The sequence below is a fragment of the Cervus elaphus genome, chromosome 1, assembly GCF_910594005.1.
Source record: "Cervus elaphus chromosome 1, mCerEla1.1, whole genome shotgun sequence".
Classification (NCBI taxonomy): Eukaryota; Metazoa; Chordata; class Mammalia; order Artiodactyla; family Cervidae; genus Cervus; species Cervus elaphus.
In genome coordinates this window covers 45,777,636-45,800,533 of record NC_057815.1, presented here as the reverse complement: position 1 = coordinate 45,800,533, position 22,898 = coordinate 45,777,636, and the positions used below count along the sequence as shown (strand labels likewise).

General features: G+C 46.4%; 1 protein-coding gene across 1 annotated transcript in view; it reads right to left on the bottom strand.

Annotated features, from left to right (window-relative positions):
* Window positions 1–3,309: 3,309 nt before the first annotated feature.
* SORL1 (sortilin related receptor 1) overlaps window positions 3,310–22,898 on the bottom strand; it is a 159,505-nt gene continuing 139,916 nt past the window's right edge. Inside the window, exons 41-48 of the mRNA XM_043901325.1 lie at window positions 22,368–22,552; window positions 18,736–18,855; window positions 17,624–17,788; window positions 16,437–16,611; window positions 15,312–15,418; window positions 11,754–11,946; window positions 8,751–8,963; window positions 3,310–7,388 (exon numbers count right to left, since the gene is read on the bottom strand). Coding sequence (XP_043757260.1) covers window positions 7,321–7,388; window positions 8,751–8,963; window positions 11,754–11,946; window positions 15,312–15,418; window positions 16,437–16,611; window positions 17,624–17,788; window positions 18,736–18,855; window positions 22,368–22,552 — 1,226 coding nt within the window. The 3' untranslated portion in view covers window positions 3,310–7,320. The remainder of the gene's footprint in view (window positions 7,389–8,750; window positions 8,964–11,753; window positions 11,947–15,311; window positions 15,419–16,436; window positions 16,612–17,623; window positions 17,789–18,735; window positions 18,856–22,367; window positions 22,553–22,898) is intronic.

The window sequence follows — 22,898 nt, the reverse complement described above, 5'->3', positions numbered from 1 at the left end:
AGGGGGCCTGGGTTTGATCCCTGATCAGGGAACTAGATCCCATATGCTGCAACTAAGACCCAGTGCAGCCAAATATATAAACATTAAAGAAAAAGAAAGAAAAAATCTAACTGGGTTGTTACAAAGCAAAAGAATCCTTTGTAAAGTTTCTGATGACTAAATTCTTAAAAAAAAAATTTTCCCCCAATTGTATTAAAAAAAGGCTTCATTGATCTAGCATCAGTAGTGAATATTGTGTTCCACATAAATGATTTTGCAAAGAAATTTAAATTTACTTGTCTCCAAATGTCATTTTCAATTTTTCCCATGGAAATCCTTTAAAAAAGGTATTACCTCTACCCTTGAGGGCTTCCCTGGTGGCTCAGAGGTTAAAGTGCCTGCCTGCAATGCAGGAGACCTGGGTTCGATCCCTGGGTCAGGAAGATTCCCTGGAGAAGGAAATGGCAACCCACTCCAGTATTCTTGCCTGGAGAATCTCACGGACAGAGGAGCCTGGTGGGCTACAGTCCATGGGGTCGCAAAGAGTTGGACACAACTGAGCGACTTCACTTCACTTCACTTCTACCCTTGAATTCCTTAAACAGTATTACTACTACAGACCTCTAACATGGTAACAAAGGGCAAAGTAGCATGAGGAGTAAGAAAACAGACAAGAATGGACTAAATCTAGACTTGAGACTTGAATCTGCCACTTACTACATGTGAGATCTTGGGTGAGTCACTCGTCCTCTCTTATGACCAACTGTCCTCATCTCTTAACACATTGTGGTGACCTGAGAGGTCAGGACGTCCAAGAGGGACGGGATATATGCATACATGTGACCGATTCATCTTGCTGTAAGCAGAAACCGGCACAGCTCACGCTCATGCTGAGCCGTGGCCGACTCTGTGACCCCGTGGGCTGCCGTCCGCCAGGCTCCTCTGTCCACCGGGCTTTTCAGGCAAGAATACTGGAGTGGGTTGTCATTTCCTCCTCCAGGGGATCTTCCCGACCCAGGGATCGAACCCGTGTCTCTGGCATCTCCTGCACTGGCAGGTGGATTCTTTGACCACCGAGCCACCCGGGAAGAACTGTAAAGCAACTATACTCCCATAAAAAGTAATTTAAAAGCATTATCTAAATCACAGGATCAACTTCAGAATTAAAAAAAGAAAGAAAACATTTTAGAGTTTAGCATAGCAACTGGCCAATAATAGGTGCCAAACGGCAGGAAACTATTATTAATCAAATGGGCTATGGGACGGGTAGGACTCTGTCCCTTTGGGGCCAACAAGGGCTCTACTAAATAGCCCCAAAATCTTTTGTTGAATTCCTTTATCTCTAATAGAGGTTTTCTGATAGTCTACATTTTCTGATAGCTTTTCAACTTTGTTGTTAGGGCTTCAGCCATAGTAGTCTCTTTCTGTTTTTAACTGGAACTGGAGATTCATGGGCGACACAAGGAGGCAGAGTTTGGGAGCGACCCTGTGTGCCCAAGGACTCAAAACCAGCGTCCTTTCAGAGTTACTCTCAAAGATTAACACAAAATAGACTCACCTTAGAGAAATAACAGCTCTCAAACCAAAAGGCATCATAGTCCAACCTGAAAGCACAGTTAACATCACTACAGAATGTTTTAGTGCAGAGAGGCGTGAACTCAACTGCACAACAAAAAGATAAGTCAGGGTGGCAGACAGAGGCGGTGCCCAAGCCCAGTCCAGGGAAAACTTCAGCAAAGAGACGTCAAGGATTAAGACCCCATTGGTAGTGGGAAGAAGGTTCAAGAGAGGGGGGATATATGTATATTTATGGCTGATTCATGTTGATGTATGGCAGAAACCAACACAACATTGTAAAGCAAAAAAGCAATCATCCTTCAATCAAAAAAAAAGAAAAACCCGCACTGGCCGGACTCCCCTGGCAGTACAGTGGTTAAGAGATTTTGCCTTCCAGTCAGGGGAACTAAGATCCCACATACCATGTGGTCAAAAAAACAAAACACGAAATATCAGCAATGTTGTATCACGTTCAATGAAGACTTAAAAAAAATTGTCCACATGAAAGAAAAAAATTAAAAAAAAAAAAAAAGGACCCAATCGGCAAGACCTTTTTAAATAGAAATGGACACAGACCTGTATCAAGGTTTCAAATATTAAGTTCATATGGAGTAGATTATTCCTCTAGTGGACTGTCACTCACTCACTGCTGTCCATTCAGTATTCACTGGATAACCGCTATTTATGCCCAGCCCCCTCCCACTTTTTCTCTGCGCCCCAGCTCTCCAAACAACCTTCTTGTTGCAACTGGCTCCTCCCAGTAGAGCTCCCGATGCGGGGAGAGTGCATGGGCCACACCAACCTGCTAAGAGACAGGGCGATTTCCTGAGGTTAGTTCATGCACGGGCATTATTTTATCACAGATCAGTCTCATGAGCTTGTGGAAGGTGCATTTGTCCTCAAGAGACTGACTGTCATAGCCCACTATCTAAGCCTGGAAACCTAAGGACTACACTATGACCAGCGGGGTAGATATCCCCCTGGGATTTTCCAGGGCATAAGACACTGGATTGAGGCTGGATTGAGGCTGTTCATCACACTGGATGGTGACAGGAGGCAGACAGCACAGTGATACACAACAGGACTGTTGTTCTATTGAAGGATGGTTTTGGCATTTTACTTTCTGGTTTCCTTTAAGCAAATTCCTTAACTTCTCTGAGCCTCTTTTTCCTCATTTACCAAACAGGGTGATAAAACTTCAGATTGATTTTTGGCTCAATATTTAAACAAAGAGCAAGATCCCGGAAGCTGTTACACCAGAAAACCTGCCCTGTCCCACCTGTCCCACACTACCTCCCCAGTCCCAACTCTGCAGGTCCACCTGCTTTTCACCACCAATCAGAGGCAAGTGCAGCATCCTTCTCAGGCTTCACTGCCTCCAGAAGCCTTCCACAAGTGTTCTCTACACACTGCTTCTCATCTCTTCCCTCAGATTTGAAAATTGCCCTCCTAGCAAACCGTCCCCTAGGAAAGGTAGTTACGGCTTTAAGGGAGCCACATTAGTCTTTACCCCTGTGGAACAATTGTATGTACTTCAAAACAGCCATCACGCCTCCCACCCCCACCCCCAGCCACCGCAAAGACATCGTGTTCTTCAAGGATCCCCTGTCTGAGAACCAGCTTGTTAATAACGAAATTATTCCAGGTCTTACTGTTCTCTCATCTAGGAAATAAACATGCTTTTAAAACATGACAAATCAAATGGTGTTTGGAGACCATATTAACCATCTTCACTGCACTCCAAAGAACAACTCGAGACGCACAGAGAGCGGATTTTCAAAGAAGTGTTTTCTTGACCCAGTTAAATTTTTATTCAGTGAAAAAAGATGACATTGAGACAAAAATGATCTTAAGACTGTGTGACAATAGAGTAAAATCTTCAGCATAAACCAGTGATTCGGAAACTTATCAAGGCAACTGAAATCATAAATATCGAATTTCACTTTGGAGAGAAACAAGTATACAGTGTTTCACTTGAAGAGCAGAATAGGCCTTTATTTTGCTGCAAATACTTTCGATTTTTGCCTAAAGGTTCTAATAATTCATAACAAGAGGTTTTAAGTGAGAAATGACATGGAATATCGGAGAACAATATTATATTTCAGCATTCATATTTGTTCCATTTGAGCTATTACACAGAAAACTAATACCATTCTTGGATTACTTGGCTCTGATGATTTAATTCAAAATATGGCTGCTCAAAATTAGTGGGCAGAAACATACATACAACCCATCCTCTCTCAAACCGTGCTCACTGGGGGTACCCCTTCTGAAAACACGCTTATCATCCATGTACCCAACAGCACACACAGTCTCTTGCTATCTGCTCCTACCTCAGACTTGCATAGAAAGTAGTCTATATAAACTTAATGCACTGGCTTTAATTACACAAAAGTTGTACCTGAAAGACAGCACACACTTCCTTTAAGAAAAATAATGCAATAGCAATGTCATGATACTATCCCCACACGAGTGGAGATTCTGCACTGAGTTTTATTCAAAGTCAATTCCTAAAATCAATATGGAGGTGGCATCCGGTTTGCTGACTTGCCTGGGTCTTTTCTTGGAGGGAACCCCCCCCTCCCAGCTCTGCAAAGAAGAGAAACATCTCAGGGATTCACCATGACATTCTTTGTGGGAAAGTGACCAACCTAACCTGACAGGATGGGGTTTCTGCCCTTAGGGAAGTGCTGAGAACATGATCTCACTGGATGGAGAGTGACCGCTGGGTGAATAATCAGAGGAAGGGTTCTCCAGTCTTCCTGCCCCAATTGTCCTTACATGGTTGAAGCAGAACTTCATCGAGTGGGTCACACATGAACATGCAGCTGTGTCCCACATGTGTCCCCCTAAAATACCCCACAGGACTAACACAGATGTACCCTCTTCCCCAAATCAGAAGTTTCAACCAGTTAGCCAGCTTTGTAATTATACACCCAGCTTGCCAGGGCAGCCAGCAGTCATGGGAGCATCTCACCTGTCTGGAAAAGGTTCTGCATAGGCATGGTTTCTCCCTGACTCCTCTGCAGGACTCTCCTCTCTATTATTTCATCCACACAGACCCACATCTCCTAAGGCTCGAGGGGCAGTCAATCCATCCAGGGGCAAAACCACCTTCCAGAGAAAATCTGTATATAGTCCCCCTGCCCACCATGCGATAGTGGTCCATTGGCAGTCCGCTGTCGTCCACGTGGATGCGGGCTTCTGACATCCCAATGCATCTTGGGAGAAAGTAAAGCCTTTTTCCCGTACAGTGTGAACTCTGGAGGTGGCATCTCCAACGAGGTATGAAAGCCCCTTCTTCAGGGGCTCCGATTGGTCACAGTGAAGACAGTGATCTGGTCACCTTCAAAGGCTCCACGGAGTCTCTGCTCTCATTTCCTCCTGTCCCTCCCACCTCGGGACTCTCCCAGATGGCATGTATACATCAAAACCTCACAAAGCTAGGCAGAGGGAGGTGAGAGTGCGTGCTTCAAAAGTTCATAAAAATATACAATTTACACATAGCTGCATCTGTCTAGCTTAGTCTTCGGGAACTTAGCTCTTCTGTTTATATAAAATACTCTAGCCCTAAAAGGCTGCTTGTTCTCAAACAGCCCAGTGGCATTTTCCAAGGAGAGGGGTGACGGCCAGTCTATACAGTACGGTGCGCTAAGCATCGCCAGGCACTGGAAACAAGACTCGGACGCTCAGAAACATCCCAAGTTGCCAACTGGAGACATGTGCTCAGTAGAAAGGCTTGCCTATGGAAGAACTAAATACAAAATCTCAGTGCCTTTGATATCAGCTTTCACAAATGCCCCCCAAATTTGGCAGGGAAAAAAAAAAACACAAGAAAATAGACTTTCTAGTGGTTCGATTAAATGACTTGCCACCCACCAGATCATTCATCTTTCAGTTACTTAAAGTGCTTATTTAAAAGGGAAGGTGGTAGGGCTCGGAGTTTTGAACGAAACTCCAAGGTAAGACACAAGATAAAGCCAAAGAAATTCCAATCTTTCAAAACATAACACAGGAAAGAGAAGGAAATCATGCTGGAAGAAGGCTAGTCATTTACCACCATTCGCAACATCCTAACATCTACAGTTGAAAAATACTCCTCAAGCAAAACATATATATACACAAATAAAAAATTTTTTAACTAAAAACACTTCAATTGGCTGTTTCCCAAACACTCCCCAGGTAGAATAAAACTATGTTATCAGCCAAGAATGATACTCTTGGTTAAAAGAAAGCAAAGGCTTGTGAGAGGGTGATGTGTTGCATCAAAGAGGAGATGGGGCTTTAACAGAGCCTGCAGGTGAGGGACACTATGCCAAAGCATGACTTTGGAATAGCCCCAGAGCTCACTGCTTCTCAGCTGGGAAGAACTTCTGCAGTGAGGTGCATACAGTAGGCATCACAACAATCCTATACACTGAGGCTGACAACGGTAGGTCTCAAGAGTGGGCATCAGTCCCCAGTGGATCTCACATACCTACCAAGAGGCCATGGTTTGAATACAGGGGAGGCATTGAAAGGCAGAAGGATACAGCCCAGCTTATCTTACAAAGAACATCAATGCTAGCACTGCTGCTACTGTGAGCTAGACTGAATGGTCTCGAATTCACATATCTCCTGTAAGAGTGCATAGCATTTTCTCTTAAAATTGGGCAGGGGTACAGGCGAGGGAGGTGGAAGAAGAGAATTAAAAAAAAAAAGAGAGAGAGAAAGAGAAGGCACTGACCCAATCCAAAGTGACTGCATATATCAGTATGGATTTTTAAGGACAGTAAGTGGCCACCTCAACACAAACATAACACTTTCCATTTGAGATTCTCCAGTGGTAAGTTAAAGCAAACCAAAAAATAAAATAAAATCCCCCCAAAAGGAAAAATTAGGTACTATATCTGCCAGTGTAGCTATCATGGCACAGATCTAGAATTCTTTCCCACCGCCAGAGTAATTTTTTGCAATGACAATGATACCAGTGTAGAATAACACAGTGTTATCATTCTGTAGCTGTGAAAGCTACGTCTTGCACAGAGGTGTGTGCAGCGACAGTCCATCCATTAGCCTAAGAGAAGAAGGCCGCTTGCAGGGCTTCCCAAGCTATAGCTCTGTTTAGCGGAAATGGAGCAATGACTCAACAGGCTCTTCTGCCAAACACCATCGTGTGACCCACGAGCGGATAAAAATGGATTGTTTCCGGAATGGCAACAAAACTGCTTCTGTTCCTCACCGTCCAACCCCGCAGGCGGGGGTGCTTGTAAATTTTGTGGTGTCAGATGACCACTGAAGCCTGGCCCTACACAGAGTCCCAATAAATTAACAAAATAAAATAAATGTCCCCCCTGCATACACCTAAATACTTTCGTATAAACTACCTGCAAACAAAAATTTAAATTTGAGCTTACTTTCAAGGAGGAGGGGTTCTATCCATCACTCTCTCTTGAAGTCTTTATTAAATACATTTCTGCGTCTTAGAAAAATAAAAAGAATGGCCAATTTATCGAACCAAAATTATCTCACAGACTTAAAAGCATGCCCAGTAAGCACAGCCCTGTAAGACTATATTAATATTAAATCAAAGCAATTTGGTTACTAAAATCAACCTGGTTTGAAGTTCATAGTTGATTATGACAAAGTTTATTCATTCCTTTCTTTTCTTTTTTTTTTGTTTTGTTTTTGGCCCATATAAAAATAACATATTGCAACTCAAAGTGCATCTTTTAAAATAAACCATCAACTATCTTTATCAAATAAAATATTTACAACATTTGGTTTCTAGTGAGGAAAGCTCTTTCAGGCTATCACCATGGGGACGTCGTCGGAAAATCCAGTTATCATCGGAGCATCTTCATCGTCCTCCCCTAAAGGCAAGACAGTCTTGGGTGAGTTCCAGGGCACTTCGGCCTGACCCCAAACTCCCGCCACTGACCCCCATCCCTACATCACAAGCCCCAGCTACAAAAGTCAGCAGTAGAGCCAGCCAGGCACAAGAATCAGTGCTGAAACCAGCCCAGCTTCTGACATTCTTAGGTCACCTGTTCCCCATCAACAGGTGGCCAACCTTCTTTTCATGGTAGCTTGAACTTAACCAGAAAAGGAAATTAAATTTAAAGAGGGGAGATCTTATTATCCATCCCAAATTCCAATGGGTGGCTTAGGTGCCCCGGTTAGAGTTATCCACACGCTATGCCAGCATGGTGAATGTCACCGTCTGTTTCATACACACCGTGTTGGCTGAAAAGTTCCTTCAGGTTTTACAGGTGTGTCAGGTGTACCTATTAATTGTAGTAACTCACAAGGTGTTAGTGAAATAACCAGAATTAATCTTTGACCGGCCAAAATAAAAATTGCCGGTCACAGGCATTAGTTTTTGCAAAAATTCCCTGGTCAGTAATGAGTTAAGTATATTTATTAAGTAGTTTACTCCCTCCAGGAGCATTTTGGCATTTGAACACGCATACATTTATATAAGAACAGGGACATTTCCTTCCCTTCCCCAGGTCATATATTCCCGTGGCCAGGGAGGTTGTGCTAGCCACGGGAGAGAGAAACAGCATGATGGGAAGGGTAATTTGGACAGAGACCGATGAAGAAAGCATGGCTTTTTGTCAGTCAAGACAAACATCTCCAAAGATGTCAGACCTCCATCTGTGAGCGTTGAGAGGAGTCGGAAAGTCTTGAGAATCTGCTGCCACTTGGGGAACACCCAAGGCCAAGGCAGGGTCCACCCATCCTTTATGTAGATGGCAAGCTCCCACCTGTTCTTTGACAGAACCCCCTGTCTTGGGCATGCTATCGAACAGTTCTGTTCAGTCGCTCAGTCGTGTCCAACTCTTTTGTGACCCCATGGGCTGTAGCCCACCAATCTCCTCTGTCCATGGGATTTCCCAGGCAAGAATACTGGAGTGGGTTGCCATTTCCTTCTCCAGGGGATCTTCCTGGACCAGGGATCAAACCCACATCTCCTGCATTGGCAGGTGGATTCTTTACCACTGAGCCACCAGGGAAGCCCCCACTGAACTGAGGACTGGTATTTTAATTTAGAAGCAACTGCAAAGTAAAGGGCTCCAACTGATTCACCCCAAAGCAGTGGGATCACTGGTTAATGAAGAACTCTGCTAGCATCAAAAGATGAGCTACTCAAGGTAGGCAATTCCTCAGCAAGCCCCTGGCCTTGTGGGGTCTGCCCCAGGAGGGAGAGCCTCGCACCCCGCCCCACTCACCCAGGTCATCCCCCGAGGAGAAGATGGCCGAGCCCAGCCTGGAACTGTAGTGGCTGTTGGCAAAAGCCGTGAAGCTGCTCTGCAGCCTCCGATGCTTCGTGTACAGGATGGCGAACCCGACGCCCAGGCTCAGCAGGATCAGGAACAGGATGGGGACCACCACGGCAGCTACATCGGTAGATCTGGCAGCCTGGATCACTGACGCATCGCCACCTGCCAACGCAAGACACCAACCCGTAAGGCTCCCATGGGAGGGCAGGAGAAGGGACCAGGCAACCCCTCGCTGCCCCAGCCACCCAAATGATGCCAAGAGTCTGCAGCAGCTCCCTGAATCGCCTGTCCCATGTGGCACGTTCCTGAATGTGACACCCGAATGTTTCCCAACTCCTCACCAGCGAGCTGATGGAGGACAGGCCTCATGCGTGCAAATACGGTAATTACATCAGGCTCCTAATCACTGCCTCGTTGGTTATTTAGATAATCTCTTGGAAGGGAGACCTTTGTTGGGGTATCAACACTGATTTCATTAGCATTATTACTTAAGACCACTTGCTTGCCTTACATAAGAGGATGTGAAATCAGACCACTAATTAACGAGATTGCAATTATTTCCCCCTACTTGGCACCAAAGTCACTCTGAACTGCAATTACCTGAAGCTCCATTAAGTGATACAAATGAGATTCCCTTACTGCAATACTGACTTAACAGCTCGTGAAGTTTTATGAGGTTTATTTTTTACTTAAAAGAGAAAGAGGGAATCTTTCTATATACATTTAACATTTTTTAAAAGCTTTCTGCAAAGCCTTTTGGGTGTCTATAACCTATCAGTGATGCTGCCTTCCCACTGTCTTCAACAAAAAATACTAGCTTTATCATGATGTACTGATAACAGTTGTAGCAACAGGACTCTGTTGGGTTTGGGCCAGTCTTTCTGGAAAGGGCAGATTTTGCGTAGCAGAAATCCTGGGGAAAGTCTGAGCCTGCGGCAGGAATACAGTCATGTGAGTCAGTTTTAGCCAAGGAAGCAAAGTGGACTTCCTTGGTCTCCATGAGAAGCCTTCTGAGGCTGGATGCTGTTCACTGGTGCAGGGTGAGGAGATGGGGCCAGTGCCCCTCCTCACGGGGAAAGTTCAGGAGTTACACAGGGGTTCATCACAACAGGTCCCCATAAAGATGAGCCAGAGAACAGCCATTTCCTGCAAGCCTGATATAACAATTCAATATCTATGTCTTTAATTTCTTCACTATTGATTTAATACTAGACAAAACTCTCCCCAATCTCAGTCACGTGTCCCAACCTAACCTCAACTGTGAAGTGGTAAACGGGGAAAGCTCTGGGCTGGAGCAGTTAAGAGGAAGCCAGCACGGCGGAGGCGACAGAAATGAAGCCAGTTCCCACCCCCACCCACCTCCAAGGGGACGTGAACATCACAGGGCAGGATGTGGTCCAAGGAAACGTCTACCCGAGCAATTCTCCCACCTGATGATCCTGGTTTTACAAAGGCAGCTGGCACATGCCCTCAAAGCAGTTTTCCCCAAAGTCTATTTCACAGGTTGTTACTTGGTTTTACTTTAAAAGTAGGCTCTGCTTAAGACACACTAAGACAAGAGGTTGGTTGATTGTTTTCTGTAGGACGTTTTCAGAACCTCGAACAGGCTCAATTCTTCAAAAGGATGTGATGTACAAGGTTTCCCTCTTCTTTATTTTATTGTATTTATTTATTTTTGGTCACGCTGGGCCTTTATTGCTGTGCATGGGCTTTCTCTAGTTGTGGCGAGCGGGGGCTACTTTCTAGTTGCAGTACATGCGTTTCTTATTGCAGTGGCTTCTCTTGTTGCGGTGCATGGGCTCTAGGCACACAGGCTTTAGCAGTTGCAGCGCTCGGGCTCTAGAGGGCGGGCTCAGTAGCTGTGTGTGGTGCATCGTCTTGGCTGCTCCCAGGCATGTGGGGTCTTCCTGGCTCAGGGATGGAACCTGCGTCCCCTGCACTGTCAGGTGGGTTCCCATCCACTGCGTCACTAGGAAAGTCCCAAGGTCTCCCTCTTTTAGAGAGATGCCAAGGATAAGGTATCCCACTAGAAGCCACCCCGGGAAATGTGAAGGAACAGACAACAGGTCTAACATAAGACTCTGAGCTTAAGAACTGGTTGGTTGTCGACTGGGAGTAAATGTTACTAAATAGACCAGTGGCAAAATATCTGCTGAAATCCTGGATAAGCTATTATGACCTGAGCAGAATTTCTGTGTAAATGGGAGGTTCCTCTCCCTTGCCATAAGCATGGCCCCACACTGCTGTCTGTGAGTGTCCAGAAGATAGAGATCCCAGACTGATCTCAGGATCTGATCTGAGGGTGACAGCAAAGATGAAGGGAAGGCTGGGAAGTCAGTGACACTGTGATGAGATAATCTATTGACTTGGAAAATCATGGGGAATATTAGCATACTAGAGGCTCTGAAAGGTCCTCCAGAAAATAAAAATAAAACTCATTAAGCTACGGCTTCCCAAACAGAATCTCCTTTTTAAACAAAACATTTCCTTTCTTCTGACTTACATTCAGAATATGGTCACCTTGTAACCCTAGCACCTCACACCATGCCTGGGTAGGGAAGGATTTGTTAAATAAATCAATGCCTGATTAAGCTGATGCATAAACAATTTTCTTTAGCACTGCAAGAATATTTCAAATGCATTTTTAGAAAGACACATGTTCATCAAGGATTTCCCAGGTGGCGCTAAGGGTAAAGAAACCACCTGCCAATGCAAGAGACATGAGACACGGGTTCGATCCCCGGGTCAGGAAGATCCCCTGGAAGAGGGCATGGAAACCCACTCCAGTATTCTTGTCTGGAGAATCCCATGGACTGAGGAGCCTGGAGGGCTACAGTCCATAGACTCGCAGAGTCTGACATAACTGAAGCGACTGAGCACGCATGCATGTGTTCATCAAACCACACTACATCCTTGATATATTTCCCGGGAAATGGAGCAACAGTGACTTACCAGACCCCAACTCATCATAGAGCAGGACTGCAGGCTCCCCACAGATCTGGCTGCCAAAAAGACATCGGGCTTGGACAGTGAAAGTATAATTATGACCCAATTTCAGGTTGGAGATTTTAAAGAAATTGTCAGTAGTATTCCCAAGGTAAGCTGAGATATTCATGACACTATCAAACATGTGTATCTCGTAGCCCTGAAAATAAACACAGGAGGGACCGCTCAGGAAGTTAAACAAGGAAACGGGCAGCTTCTATTACGGGTTACAACTTTATATGAGCTCCTTTCTGCAGCGACTTATAGATGTTAAAGCACTTTGAGTTTCGTACAAGTTCTTTATACATTATCACTGAGATTAGATTCAGAAAATGGGTATTTTCTCAAACTCAAAGTCTCAAATAACTACCACATCAGCTTCTGAGCCACGCAGCAGAAGTGGAAAAACAAAAGTCATTTTAACAAACACTGATTTTTCAAAGTTCTGGTCGCTTCACTCATCTCCAGGAATGTTTAAATGCCACAAAGAATCCATACAGTTAAAGCAACAGTTCACTGTAATGGGACTGGACTAATCCAGGCAGCAGTGGATTCCAGCCCTGAGGTTAAAGAAAAAAAAAGGAATTTGCAATCGTGAAAATGAGACACTGCTCCTTAAAACAGCCTGTGGGAACTGCACTGTCAGCTGACAGCTCACTTCTAGCTCTTTTCTTTCCGACTCTTCCAAGCTGATCGTAGCCCCAGCCCAGCCTGGCCTTGAACCCAGCAGCACTGCAGCAGCTCAGATCTATTCACTGGGGGAGTATAGAATAAGCCGCCTACTTAGACTGGCTCAGGGCGAGTCCTTGGCTCCTGTGCTGGAAAAGTCCCTCTTGGAACAGCCTGAACCTAGCACGCTGGCTGGGATCAGGACTGACTTCCAGACTTCTAGGTCAATCTCCAAGTTTTCCAGTGTCAGAGCTACCGGCACCTCTCCTGCCCCCACAAAACCCCTTCTCCACTCTATCTCTACTCACATACCGGGCCCCACAGCATAATCATGATCTCCTGGTTCTTCTTCTGTTGACCTGCACCTTCTCTGAACTCCAAGTCAGGCAGCAGGAAGAAGGACCCATCCAGTTTAGGCCAGAACCCCACAATGGGAATGGAATATTGACTGCAAGCCCAACCTTTATAAAGCTGGGCTCCTGCCACCCTGATGACAATGGGGTGTCCTGGATCACCTGCCTGGAGTCCCCACTCCTACATCCTTGTTTATTAACTAGTAACTAGCATTTATTATTTTCTGTCTAACATGTATGTGGTATAGGACATTTGCAAAACACACAAAGGTATTAAAAAAATGGAAAATGATACAAACTCTAGCCACCCAATATTTACTGGACTGATCCTTTTCTGGTGGGCATTAGGGTGTCTCTTCTTAATTACTGTCATAAAGAAAATTCTTTATGTACATTTCTTTCCTTAGAGTAAAATCCTAGGAGAATTGCTGGCTCAAAGGATGTCACATTTTCAATGTTTCTGATACCTACTGTAAGCGCCCTGTTTAGAAGGTGGAACCCATTCATTCTCCCAGGGGGGTCCTCTTCCCAGCTATGACTCTTACTGGTACTATCCCTCCCGAAAACTTCTGTCCATGTAATGTGAAAGTGCTGTGTCTTTGCTACAAGTTTAGATTTCTAATGGGGCTAAAACTGTTTTCTTTTGCTCACTGTTGCTTAAAACTTTTAACTTTGTTACCTGTACCTTATTCAAAATGAGAATAAGCTGACCCTTGAACAATGTGGCAGTTGGGATCTGACCCTCTGAGGAATCAAAAATCTGAGAATGACTTAGAGTGCATCCTCTGGATTTGTAGTTCTCCATCTTTGGATCCAACTCTCTGCAGATTGTCTGGTATATTAAGTCCCCTACACACGAACGAGTTCCATTCAGAGAGTGCGTTTTTAAGTCCAGTTTGCTCGTTAAGTCCCACAGTCAGCCTAGGCATCCGACTAACACAACTGGCTCTATAGCACTACTTTTACGCTTGCCTCTGGACATTCCAGGGATTCCTCGGTGGCTCAGTCAGTGAACAATCTGCCTGCAATGCAAGTGGCCTGGGTTCAATCCCTGGATCGAAAAGATCCCCTGGAGAGGGAAGTGGCAACCAATCCAGCATTCTTGCCTGGGAAATCCCATGGAAAAGGAGCCTGGCGGGCTACAGTCCACGGGATCGCAAAGAGTCAGACACAACTTAGGGACTAAACCATCCACAACCGGACATCCTGAGCTGGAAATAAAGATGCTATACTACTGTACTCTATACAGTGAAAAGTTGAAAGTGTTAGTCACTCAGTCATGTCTGACTCTGCAACCCCACGGACTGTAGCCTGCCAGCCTTCTCAGTTCATGGAATCCTCCAGGCAAGAATACTGGAGTGGGTACCACTTCCCTTCTCCAAGGGGTCTTTCTGACCCAGGACTGAACCTGGGTCCCTTGCATTCCAGGCAGACTCTTTACCATCTGAGGCACCAGGGAAGCCCACTCTATACAGTATTGTACGTAAAGTACACAAAAGCGCAGCCACTCATAGGGGACGCACACATGTGGAAACCCACGCCAGCCGTGTGGACTGACTCACGTGACTGGACACGTGAACCCACGTTCGCATCTCTGGAGTTCACAATCTGAAGGTTCATATGTAGGGGACTTACTGTACTGCAGGTTATCTGTGGACGTGCACAGTTCAAATCTGCATTTTTCAAGGGTCGTTTTTCAGTTTTGAATTTGTTTGAAAGCCTTCTTTATACTTATGTATATTAACCATTTATATGTCACTGTTGTGAGAGTTGTTAACAGTTTTCACATTGAATTTCTCTTTGCTTCTGGCATTACACTGTGATGATTTAAAGCTGTTGGGGTCTTTGTGCACATCATACCCCAAAAAAGCTGTTGTTGATTTTTATTGTGTCTCTATTTAGCTCATGCTCTGCCCACAATGGAGCCAACCAGCTTCATTCAAGACCCTTGGGTGGCAAATCTGTTTCCAGGTGCCACATTCCTCTTCCTGTCTCCTGCTGTGAATATAGTAATTGGCCTGCTAATAACAAAACACAGTGTTTTTTGTATGTCAACAGACTATTTTCAAGCACTTCTTGTTCACTGGAAAGAAACTGATGAGATTCCAGGTTGGCAGTGCAGCTCAGTTCCCCAGTGCTGAAGCCATACCATAGCCCTGCCCTCAGACTGTCTGGGAAAGATGGGCCCTGGGTGCTGGTGCTGAGTCCCAGTCAAGCCCTAGGAAGCACAGTGAGGACTGCAGCCCATTTCCCTGTCTTTCAGGGGACGACCAGTTCACGACTGAAAAGGGCTCAGTGCAGAGATTCACATCTTTAATGGGCAGTATAAACATTTGGCTAATTAGCAATCCCACCGAAAATGGTCCTTTAATTCTCACGTTCACTCCCCTGCCCTATTCTTTCTTTTGACTCTGTCTATGCCAGCAGGCTGTTAACGAGCTCATCTCCAAAATGGCATTTCAATTAGATTTCCAAAGCCGTTGAGAAGGAGGGAGGAACTTACCCTGCTTTCATTAAAATACTTTTCTTTCAAAGCTAGGCTTTTCCAAAACAGAAGGACGTGGTCATTTTCTGTTATGATTTTTAAGGCATCAGGTGCTAATAATGAAACTGAAAATGAAAGATGAATTAGGAGACAGTTAGTGGCTATACATATGAGTCTCTGCTTTCTTGTCCATCAAAGGTTGATGAAATAACACTAACCCTAAAGGAATTAGTTAAGGAAGAAAAAAAACACACATATATCCACTTAGTATAGAGCCTAGCACATTCTACACACTCTTTAACTGACATCTACTTTGTTATTATAATTAATGTCTTTAGCCAAGAAATTTGGATGGTGTCTAATTTAGTAGCCCTCAGACCCAAACATGGTCAAAAACAAATGGCAAAGGGGTGAAGCTGGACTAGTTCCAAGCCTGCCTGCACTTCTGCTCTGGTTCCAGTCTGCGTTCCTGCCTGAAATTCCAGAGGGGCTCAGTGAGGGCCTAGAGAGCTCAGCCTGAAGACAGAGCTCCGGAACGACCACAAAGAATGTTCCAGGCCCACAGTCCACACTGCCAGCCTCCGATACTGGTACTCCTGATGTTGTCTGCTGCTGTCCAAGTAACTGGGCTTACTACCTGCTCTATGAACTTGAACCTGACCTGAGCCGGCCTATGGCTGGCAGCAAATCACCCTTTAAGGTATTACCCAACGCCTGGTCTCTGTCCATTTCTGCAGCTGATACTGTCCTAGAAACCACAGTGACTTCAGTCCAGGCACCCAGATGCAACGATTGGCTTTACGGGGCAAAGAATCAGTTTCATTTTCTAACTCTCTTGGAAATATCAAAACCAGCTAGGGGAAGGGAAACCACAGGGGACAGAGAATATAGAAAACGATAGCCACTCCCCCGCCCACGGTGCCCCTGCCACCACCCTGCAGCCCAGAGCCTGGGACCCCTGACAGCTCTGCCCCAGCCGGGACACGGAGGGTCCTCTCTGCACTTCCTGGGCAAGTCCTGATGGAAACCCCATGTCTTCAAGAAAATAAAAGAGGAAAAACAGAAACATCACACTTCGAGAAGTCCTAGCAGCAATGGGGTGCCCTGCTGTGTGAGAAGGCCTCTAATCTTTCGCCAGCTTACCCGTGGTAATTTTGATACTGGAGTCTTTGCTCATGTTCCCCAGCTGGACAATGATGTGATATTTCCCTCCAGGCTCCAACTTGTTCAACGTGTACTCCACGGTACTGTTGCGGGATTTCACCTTGTAGCTCCTCTCACTCTTTCTTATTAGATCTTTAACTGCAATTGCATATAACTGGGACAAGAAAAAGACATCTTAATGGTAATCAGAAACCTGGCCTCTTCTACTCGTTGAGGTTCAGTGGCGGCCCATGCGACAAAAGTATGTCAGTGGCTGTGACCCCAAAAAATAATATTTTGGGTCACAACATCTGACTCTGGTTCTTTGGAAAGCCTCTGGGGTGGTCAGGTCCAACTTTACAACAAGTATTCATGCACAAAACTGTGCACAGAATTATCAATATGATCCCAAAAAACAACCCATGTCCCTGGGATGGCAGGAATGGCAAGGGGATGGAGATCAAAGCAGCCTGGGAAAGCGAAAGTGGGAGATGTTTCTAGAACCAGTGCCTCTTCTTTTAGGGTCAGTTGTTTAGTTGGTAAGTTGTATCAGACTCTTGCAACCTCAAGGACTGCAGCCCAACAGGATGTCCATGGGATTTCCCAGGCAAGAATCCTGGAGTGGGTTGCCATTTCCTCCTCCAGGGGATCTTCCAAACCCAGGGATCAAACTCATGCCTTCTGCACTGGCCAGTGGATTCTTTCCCACTGAGCCACCAGGAGCCCTCTCTTAGGGCAGGGGCCAGCAAACTTTTTTGTAAAGGTTCAGATAGTAAATATCTTAGGCCTTGAAGGGTAGATGGTATGCACCACAATTATTCAACTCTCTTGTCTGCAGCATGAAAGTAGCCATAGATAACGTGTGAACAAACAGGTATAACTTGGTTCTAATAAAACTTTATTTATAAAAACAGGCAGTGGGCTAGATTTAACCTGCAGGCCAACTGCTGGTGAAGGCAGAGAAAAGGAGGAACAAACCAATTCAGCAGCCAGGAATAACGGAGACACGACAACAAAGAGGAGATACCTATGAGGACCATGTCTTTGGCGAGGCAGAAATGGGGGGGAACCTCCTGCTGAGCTCCATGCACCAGGCCTAGGTGTCCTGCCCCATTACAGGAACCCCTGTCCCCAAACCAAACCACGTCCAGAATAAGCAAGGTCGCCAGCATGCCTGGGCTGCTCACCAGGTCCTGGTCCGGAGAATCGTACGGGGATTCCCACTTGATAACAGCAGAGGTTTTGCCCATGTGGACCACGTGCAGGTGGCGGGGAGGAAGCCTGCTATCCGGGATCATCCTCACCACGACATAGTCAGAGGATGGCCCCTGGTAAGGCACCACCACCCGGACCTGAAACAAACACCACTCAAACTCACGCAGTGGTCAGCAGATCATTTTTTCCCCAACAACACAGTGACACATGTACACAATTAAAATTCAGTGCATACAGAAAGATGCAGAATAAGTCCCACCTACCCCAGATCTCTAATCCATTTCCCACAGGCAGTACTAGTAATGACTTTACCTGCTTCCTTCCAGAAATGTCCTATGCAAATATAAGCACAAATACAGAGGGACGGGAGGGTGTGTGTGTAGATACATACATACATGTGTGTGCTTCTGCATGTGTGTGTATGTGTAACTTATTGTCCTTAACTTTTTTATACAAATGGAAAACCATTACACACATAATTATGCTCTTTGGTTCTCTTACTTAATAATACAGCTTGGGAATTTTTCCCAAATCAGTACATTCAGTTTGCTGTATTTGTGTTGGATGACTGCCCTGTATTCCATCTCAAAGATAAGCCGTAATACTTTTAACCAGTCTTCTCCTGATAGATGTTTGTTTCAAATCTTTTGCTTTCACAAGTGATAGCACTCCAAACATGATTTTCCAAATACCTTGGCACACATGTAAAAGCATGGCTAAACTCCTAGAAGTGGAATCTGATACAAGCTTTCATCTATTCCTGAGACCCATTTACCAAGTTCTCAGTCCTGCACAAGGGAGCTACAGATGGTTAAGTGGCTATTCATTCTGCCTTCAAGTAAAAACCTGATGCTTGTGGAGAATAACTATCCTCTCATCTCTCCTTCCCTCCTCCCACCCCCTTACACTCAATGTGCGCACGCATGCACGCACACACACACACACACACACACACACACACACACGGATCCTGGAATCTGCATCTCCAGCTCCTCAGGTCATAGGTCTGAGCTTGGAGCCCAGCAATTAAGACCTCCTCAAAAAATAAAACACTCCTCTGTGCTCCTGGCATTAAGAAACTTACCAGAAACAAATATTGCTCGTCCCCACTGACAAGGACTGTTCTGTTGTGCTGCGAAGTAGTCAAGCTCTTGGGGTTGCGATAGAGGTCAAGAAAGGATGTGGCATAGAAGATACCGTAAACCTGGTAAAAGGAGAGAACAGAAAAGGGCACCAGTTCAACAGCCAGTGACCTCACTCTCATGAAAGCCCTGATTTAAGACCCTGGGAACCGCTCCACATGAGCTCACAAAGAAGTCTTCATTCGGCATCTATTTCATCAGCGTCTACAGAGAAGGCACCCTGGGCCAAGCAGCGGCATCCCACCTATGAAGATAAACAAGACGCGGTCTCTGTCCTCAGAGCTCGCTTTCTTGAGGAAAGCCAGGCAAAGAAGAAAAACAGATTTATAAATAACAAGTTGTAAATACGAAACTCCTGGAAGCTATACTAGAAGACTGAATGATAAGCTGGGGAAAAGAGGGAATGACCAAGAAGTGGGGACACTCTTTTAGTGTGATGGGGGTAGCAAGCGTGCAAGCTGGTGGAGAGCGTGTGTGGAGGGACGGCGGACACTGCCGGCTGCCCAGCCGGTCCCTGTCTTCCCCTCCTCCCGCAGCAGAATCCTGGTTCTTAGTGAGAGTCGCTACCTGGAAACACGCCTGCATCCCGCCTCCTTCCTCCAGGCAGGACAGGCCAGGTGACAGGGGTGCTCAACAAGATGTCAGCAGACATCCTGGGTGGGACTTCAGTGGGGGCTCATGGACATGCAGGGAGAGCACTTCTTCCTCCCTCCCGCTGCCTGGAATACACACGGTGATGTGGCCCAGCCCAAGCCCTGGATTGCAAGGTGATGCCACAGGCCAGAGTGACGTTCCCTGCCACCCACAGGCCAGGGTGACGTCCCCTGCCACCCACAGGCCAGGGTGGCGGGGGACTGGCTGTTGTTGTTCAGTCACTAAGTTGTGTTCAACTCTTTGCAACCCCATGGGCTGCAGCACGTCAGGCTTCCCTGTCATTCACCATCTCCTGGAGTCTGCTCAAACTCATGTCCATTGCATCAGTGATGCCATCCAACCATCTCATTCTCTGTCGACCCCCCTCCCTTCTTCTTTTGCCCTCAATCTTCCCCTCAATCTTTTCCAATGAGTCAGCTCTTTGCATCAGGTGGCCAAAATACTGGAGCTTCAGCATCAGTCCTTCCAATGAATATTCAGGGTTAATTTCCTTTACAATCGACTGGTTTCATCTCCTTGCTGTCCAAAGGACTCTCAAGAGTCTTCTCCAGCACCACAGTTTGAAAGCATCAATTCTTCAGTGCTCAGCCTTCTTTATGGTCCAACTCTCACATCCATATAAGAAAAACCACAGGTCTGTCAAAACCATACAGACCTTTGTTGGGAGGGACTGGGAAATGGATCAAACCATGTTGCTAATATAGAAGCCCCGGATGGCTGAACTCCAAACTCTGAACAACTCATAATTAGGAGGGAAATAAACTGTTGAAACCCATTCCTGTTCTATGCGGCCATTCTTAACCCTAAGTGATATACATGGAGTTTAAAGCAGGAGGTGGGAGTCTGATGGCCCTTGTAGCGGGAAAAGTAAAGGCTGAGAGTGTTTATAACAGGGTAAGTGTGAGGAAGCTTCCTTTGTAAGGTACAGACAGATGGCATTTTCTCCATGAGTATATGAGCAGGCAAGACAGAAGACTTGAAAACAGTACAGGTCTGGAGAAGCCCTGGGGGTGCAGGAAACCCATCAGGGATTCTCATGTCCCAGATAAACAAATAGGAACGGAACAGGAATAGGGGGATGAGCGAGCTCAGATGGGATAGCAGAGGGGGACCCAGGGTGCAGGCAGGTCTGACCCTGGAGAGGATGGGCTTGTGGGTAGCACGTGGTGGAGGCTCCAGCCAAGAGCCAGGAAAGGGGACCCCAGAGCCTAGGGAGCCAGAGTGTAAGAAGTCCACACTTGACAGTGACGGGAAAAGCTCTTGTGGTGGAGACAACAACTCTGGGTGAGACTCCAGCATCCGCAGTAAGCTGGAGACAGGTGGGAGCTGAGAGCTTCGTTCAGGGTACTCCAGGGGCCCCTGACCCCTGGAAGGCTACCATGAGCGCAAGCAGACGCTCAACATGGAGGGGGCGCCTTCTCCAAGTTCACACGTGGTAAGACACTAAAATCAAGTCGCAGACCAGCGCTCTATACACAATGCCCCGCTCTGTGCAGAGGGCTGGGTGTGACCAGTAGGCAGGCCTGAGTTGGGTACATAGACCAGAGACACAGGCCCCTCTCTGAGCAGAGTCCAGTTCCAGGTATAATGGAGCCCAGGGGATGGCTCTGGGCATCTCACCCCTGTCCCTGCCTCAGAGTGAGTTTCAAGAGCAACAGAAGCGCCCAGGCTGTTTCTCCAGCTGGACCTGAGCTCTAACTCAATCTGCTGCTTACTAACCCGTGACTGCAGCCCATGACCTCACCCCTCCGAGCCGAGGTCTCCTCACTGGTAGAGCAGAAACGTTTACCCCACAGAGCTGATAAAAGTAGGAAGCAGGAGACTGTGGATGGAGGGTGGGCATCATGCCTGGCACACAGCAGGTGCTCAACAACTCTCACCTCCCCTTCCTTCTTCAGGGCTGAACTCACAGACAATTACTGGCAAACCTTGGTTCTTTCCCCACAAACTAGTCCTGCCCCCCAGTGCACAATGGATGTGCCTTCAGAAGACAAAGGCCAACTCCTCTTCACCAGCCACTGAGGATTCTTACAGATTTAGTCCCATACACGTTTCTATGTGGAAAACTCAGAAAATGACCCTTCCCTTCAAGGTCTTATCAACTAGTTAGGGAGATGAGAGTAGACAGAAGATATCAAATCAGATTCGCAGTGTCTGATGAAACAGGCTATATGGCACCAACTCTAAGGATTTACTTCTTAAGGGAAGGAGACCGAGGAGAAGAGCTAGGATTCGACTGCAGAGCAGGAGGGGGAAGGATTCCAGGGAAGACAGAGCAGAAGCCACGGGGCAGGGGCAGAAGGTGGATAAAAACCACCCTGGGAAGGTGTGCCTAAAAGCAAAGGAAGGTGTGCTCTGGGGAGGGTGGGGAAGCAAAACCAGAGTCAAAAAGAAGCACAGATCTAATCCCAGTGCATCAAATGCATTAAAAAAATCAATTAAAGAAACAAAAAGACCCAAGTCCAAGTGCAGTGGGGGCCCTGGGATGAACAGGGAGGCATGTCTTGGGGGGCGCCTGTGTGCTTGAGAAGGCAACCTGTGTGTGGGGGATCCCCCAGGTGGGGAGGGGCGAGAGGAACCCGGGCATGTCCTCAGGTGTGATACTCATTGTCAAGGCAACTGACTTCCCACCCATCCCCAGGTAAGGACCCCCCCACCCCGCTGCAGTGCCTGATCAGAAATGTGACCCCTCTTCATACTCGGCTTAAACAATAGGGGCTCTTTCTTCTTAGATGCCAGCCAGGTTGTAGAAAGGGATGTCAGGTGTCTCTCAGAGGTGATCCAGAGCTGACCAAGAGGGTAGCTTGTGTTTGGGATAAGGAAAAAAAACAATGACGGGGGAAGCCCTGGGGGCGTCTGGTGGTCTAGTGCCAGGGGAGGGTCCATCCTCACTCTGCAGAGGTCATCCAGGCTGACTCACCACATTCCTGGGGCCGGTCCAGGTGCATTCCACTGCCGTCTGATTGATGGCCTTGGCTTTGAGGCTCGGGGCGGGTGGGCGGACACCGCTGGTTGTGACTCGCTTGAATGCCAGAGGACTGTCCCCCAGGTCGGTCTTGGCCCAGGCAGAAATCTCGTAGGGCGTCTGAGCTGTCAGGTTGCCAACTGGGGAAACAGGGACAAAGGTTGGAGCAGTGGTCTTTATAAGCACACTTTATTTTTTTCTTTTGCACATGTCTTTATACGTATACCTTATTTTTTTACATTTTTTTTTCCTTTTAATCTTTTGACTGTGCCATGCGGCATATAGGATCTTAGCTCCTCAACCAGGGATCAAACTCTCACCCACTGTGTTAGCAGCATGGAATCTTAGCCCCTGGACCACCAGGGAAGTCCACCTATTTTTTTCAATGTAACCTCTCAATGTAACTTAAGTGAGTCCCTCATGTTGTAGGATGTTTATTATTTTACGAATTGACTTGGCATGATTTATTAATGAAAAATGCAAATA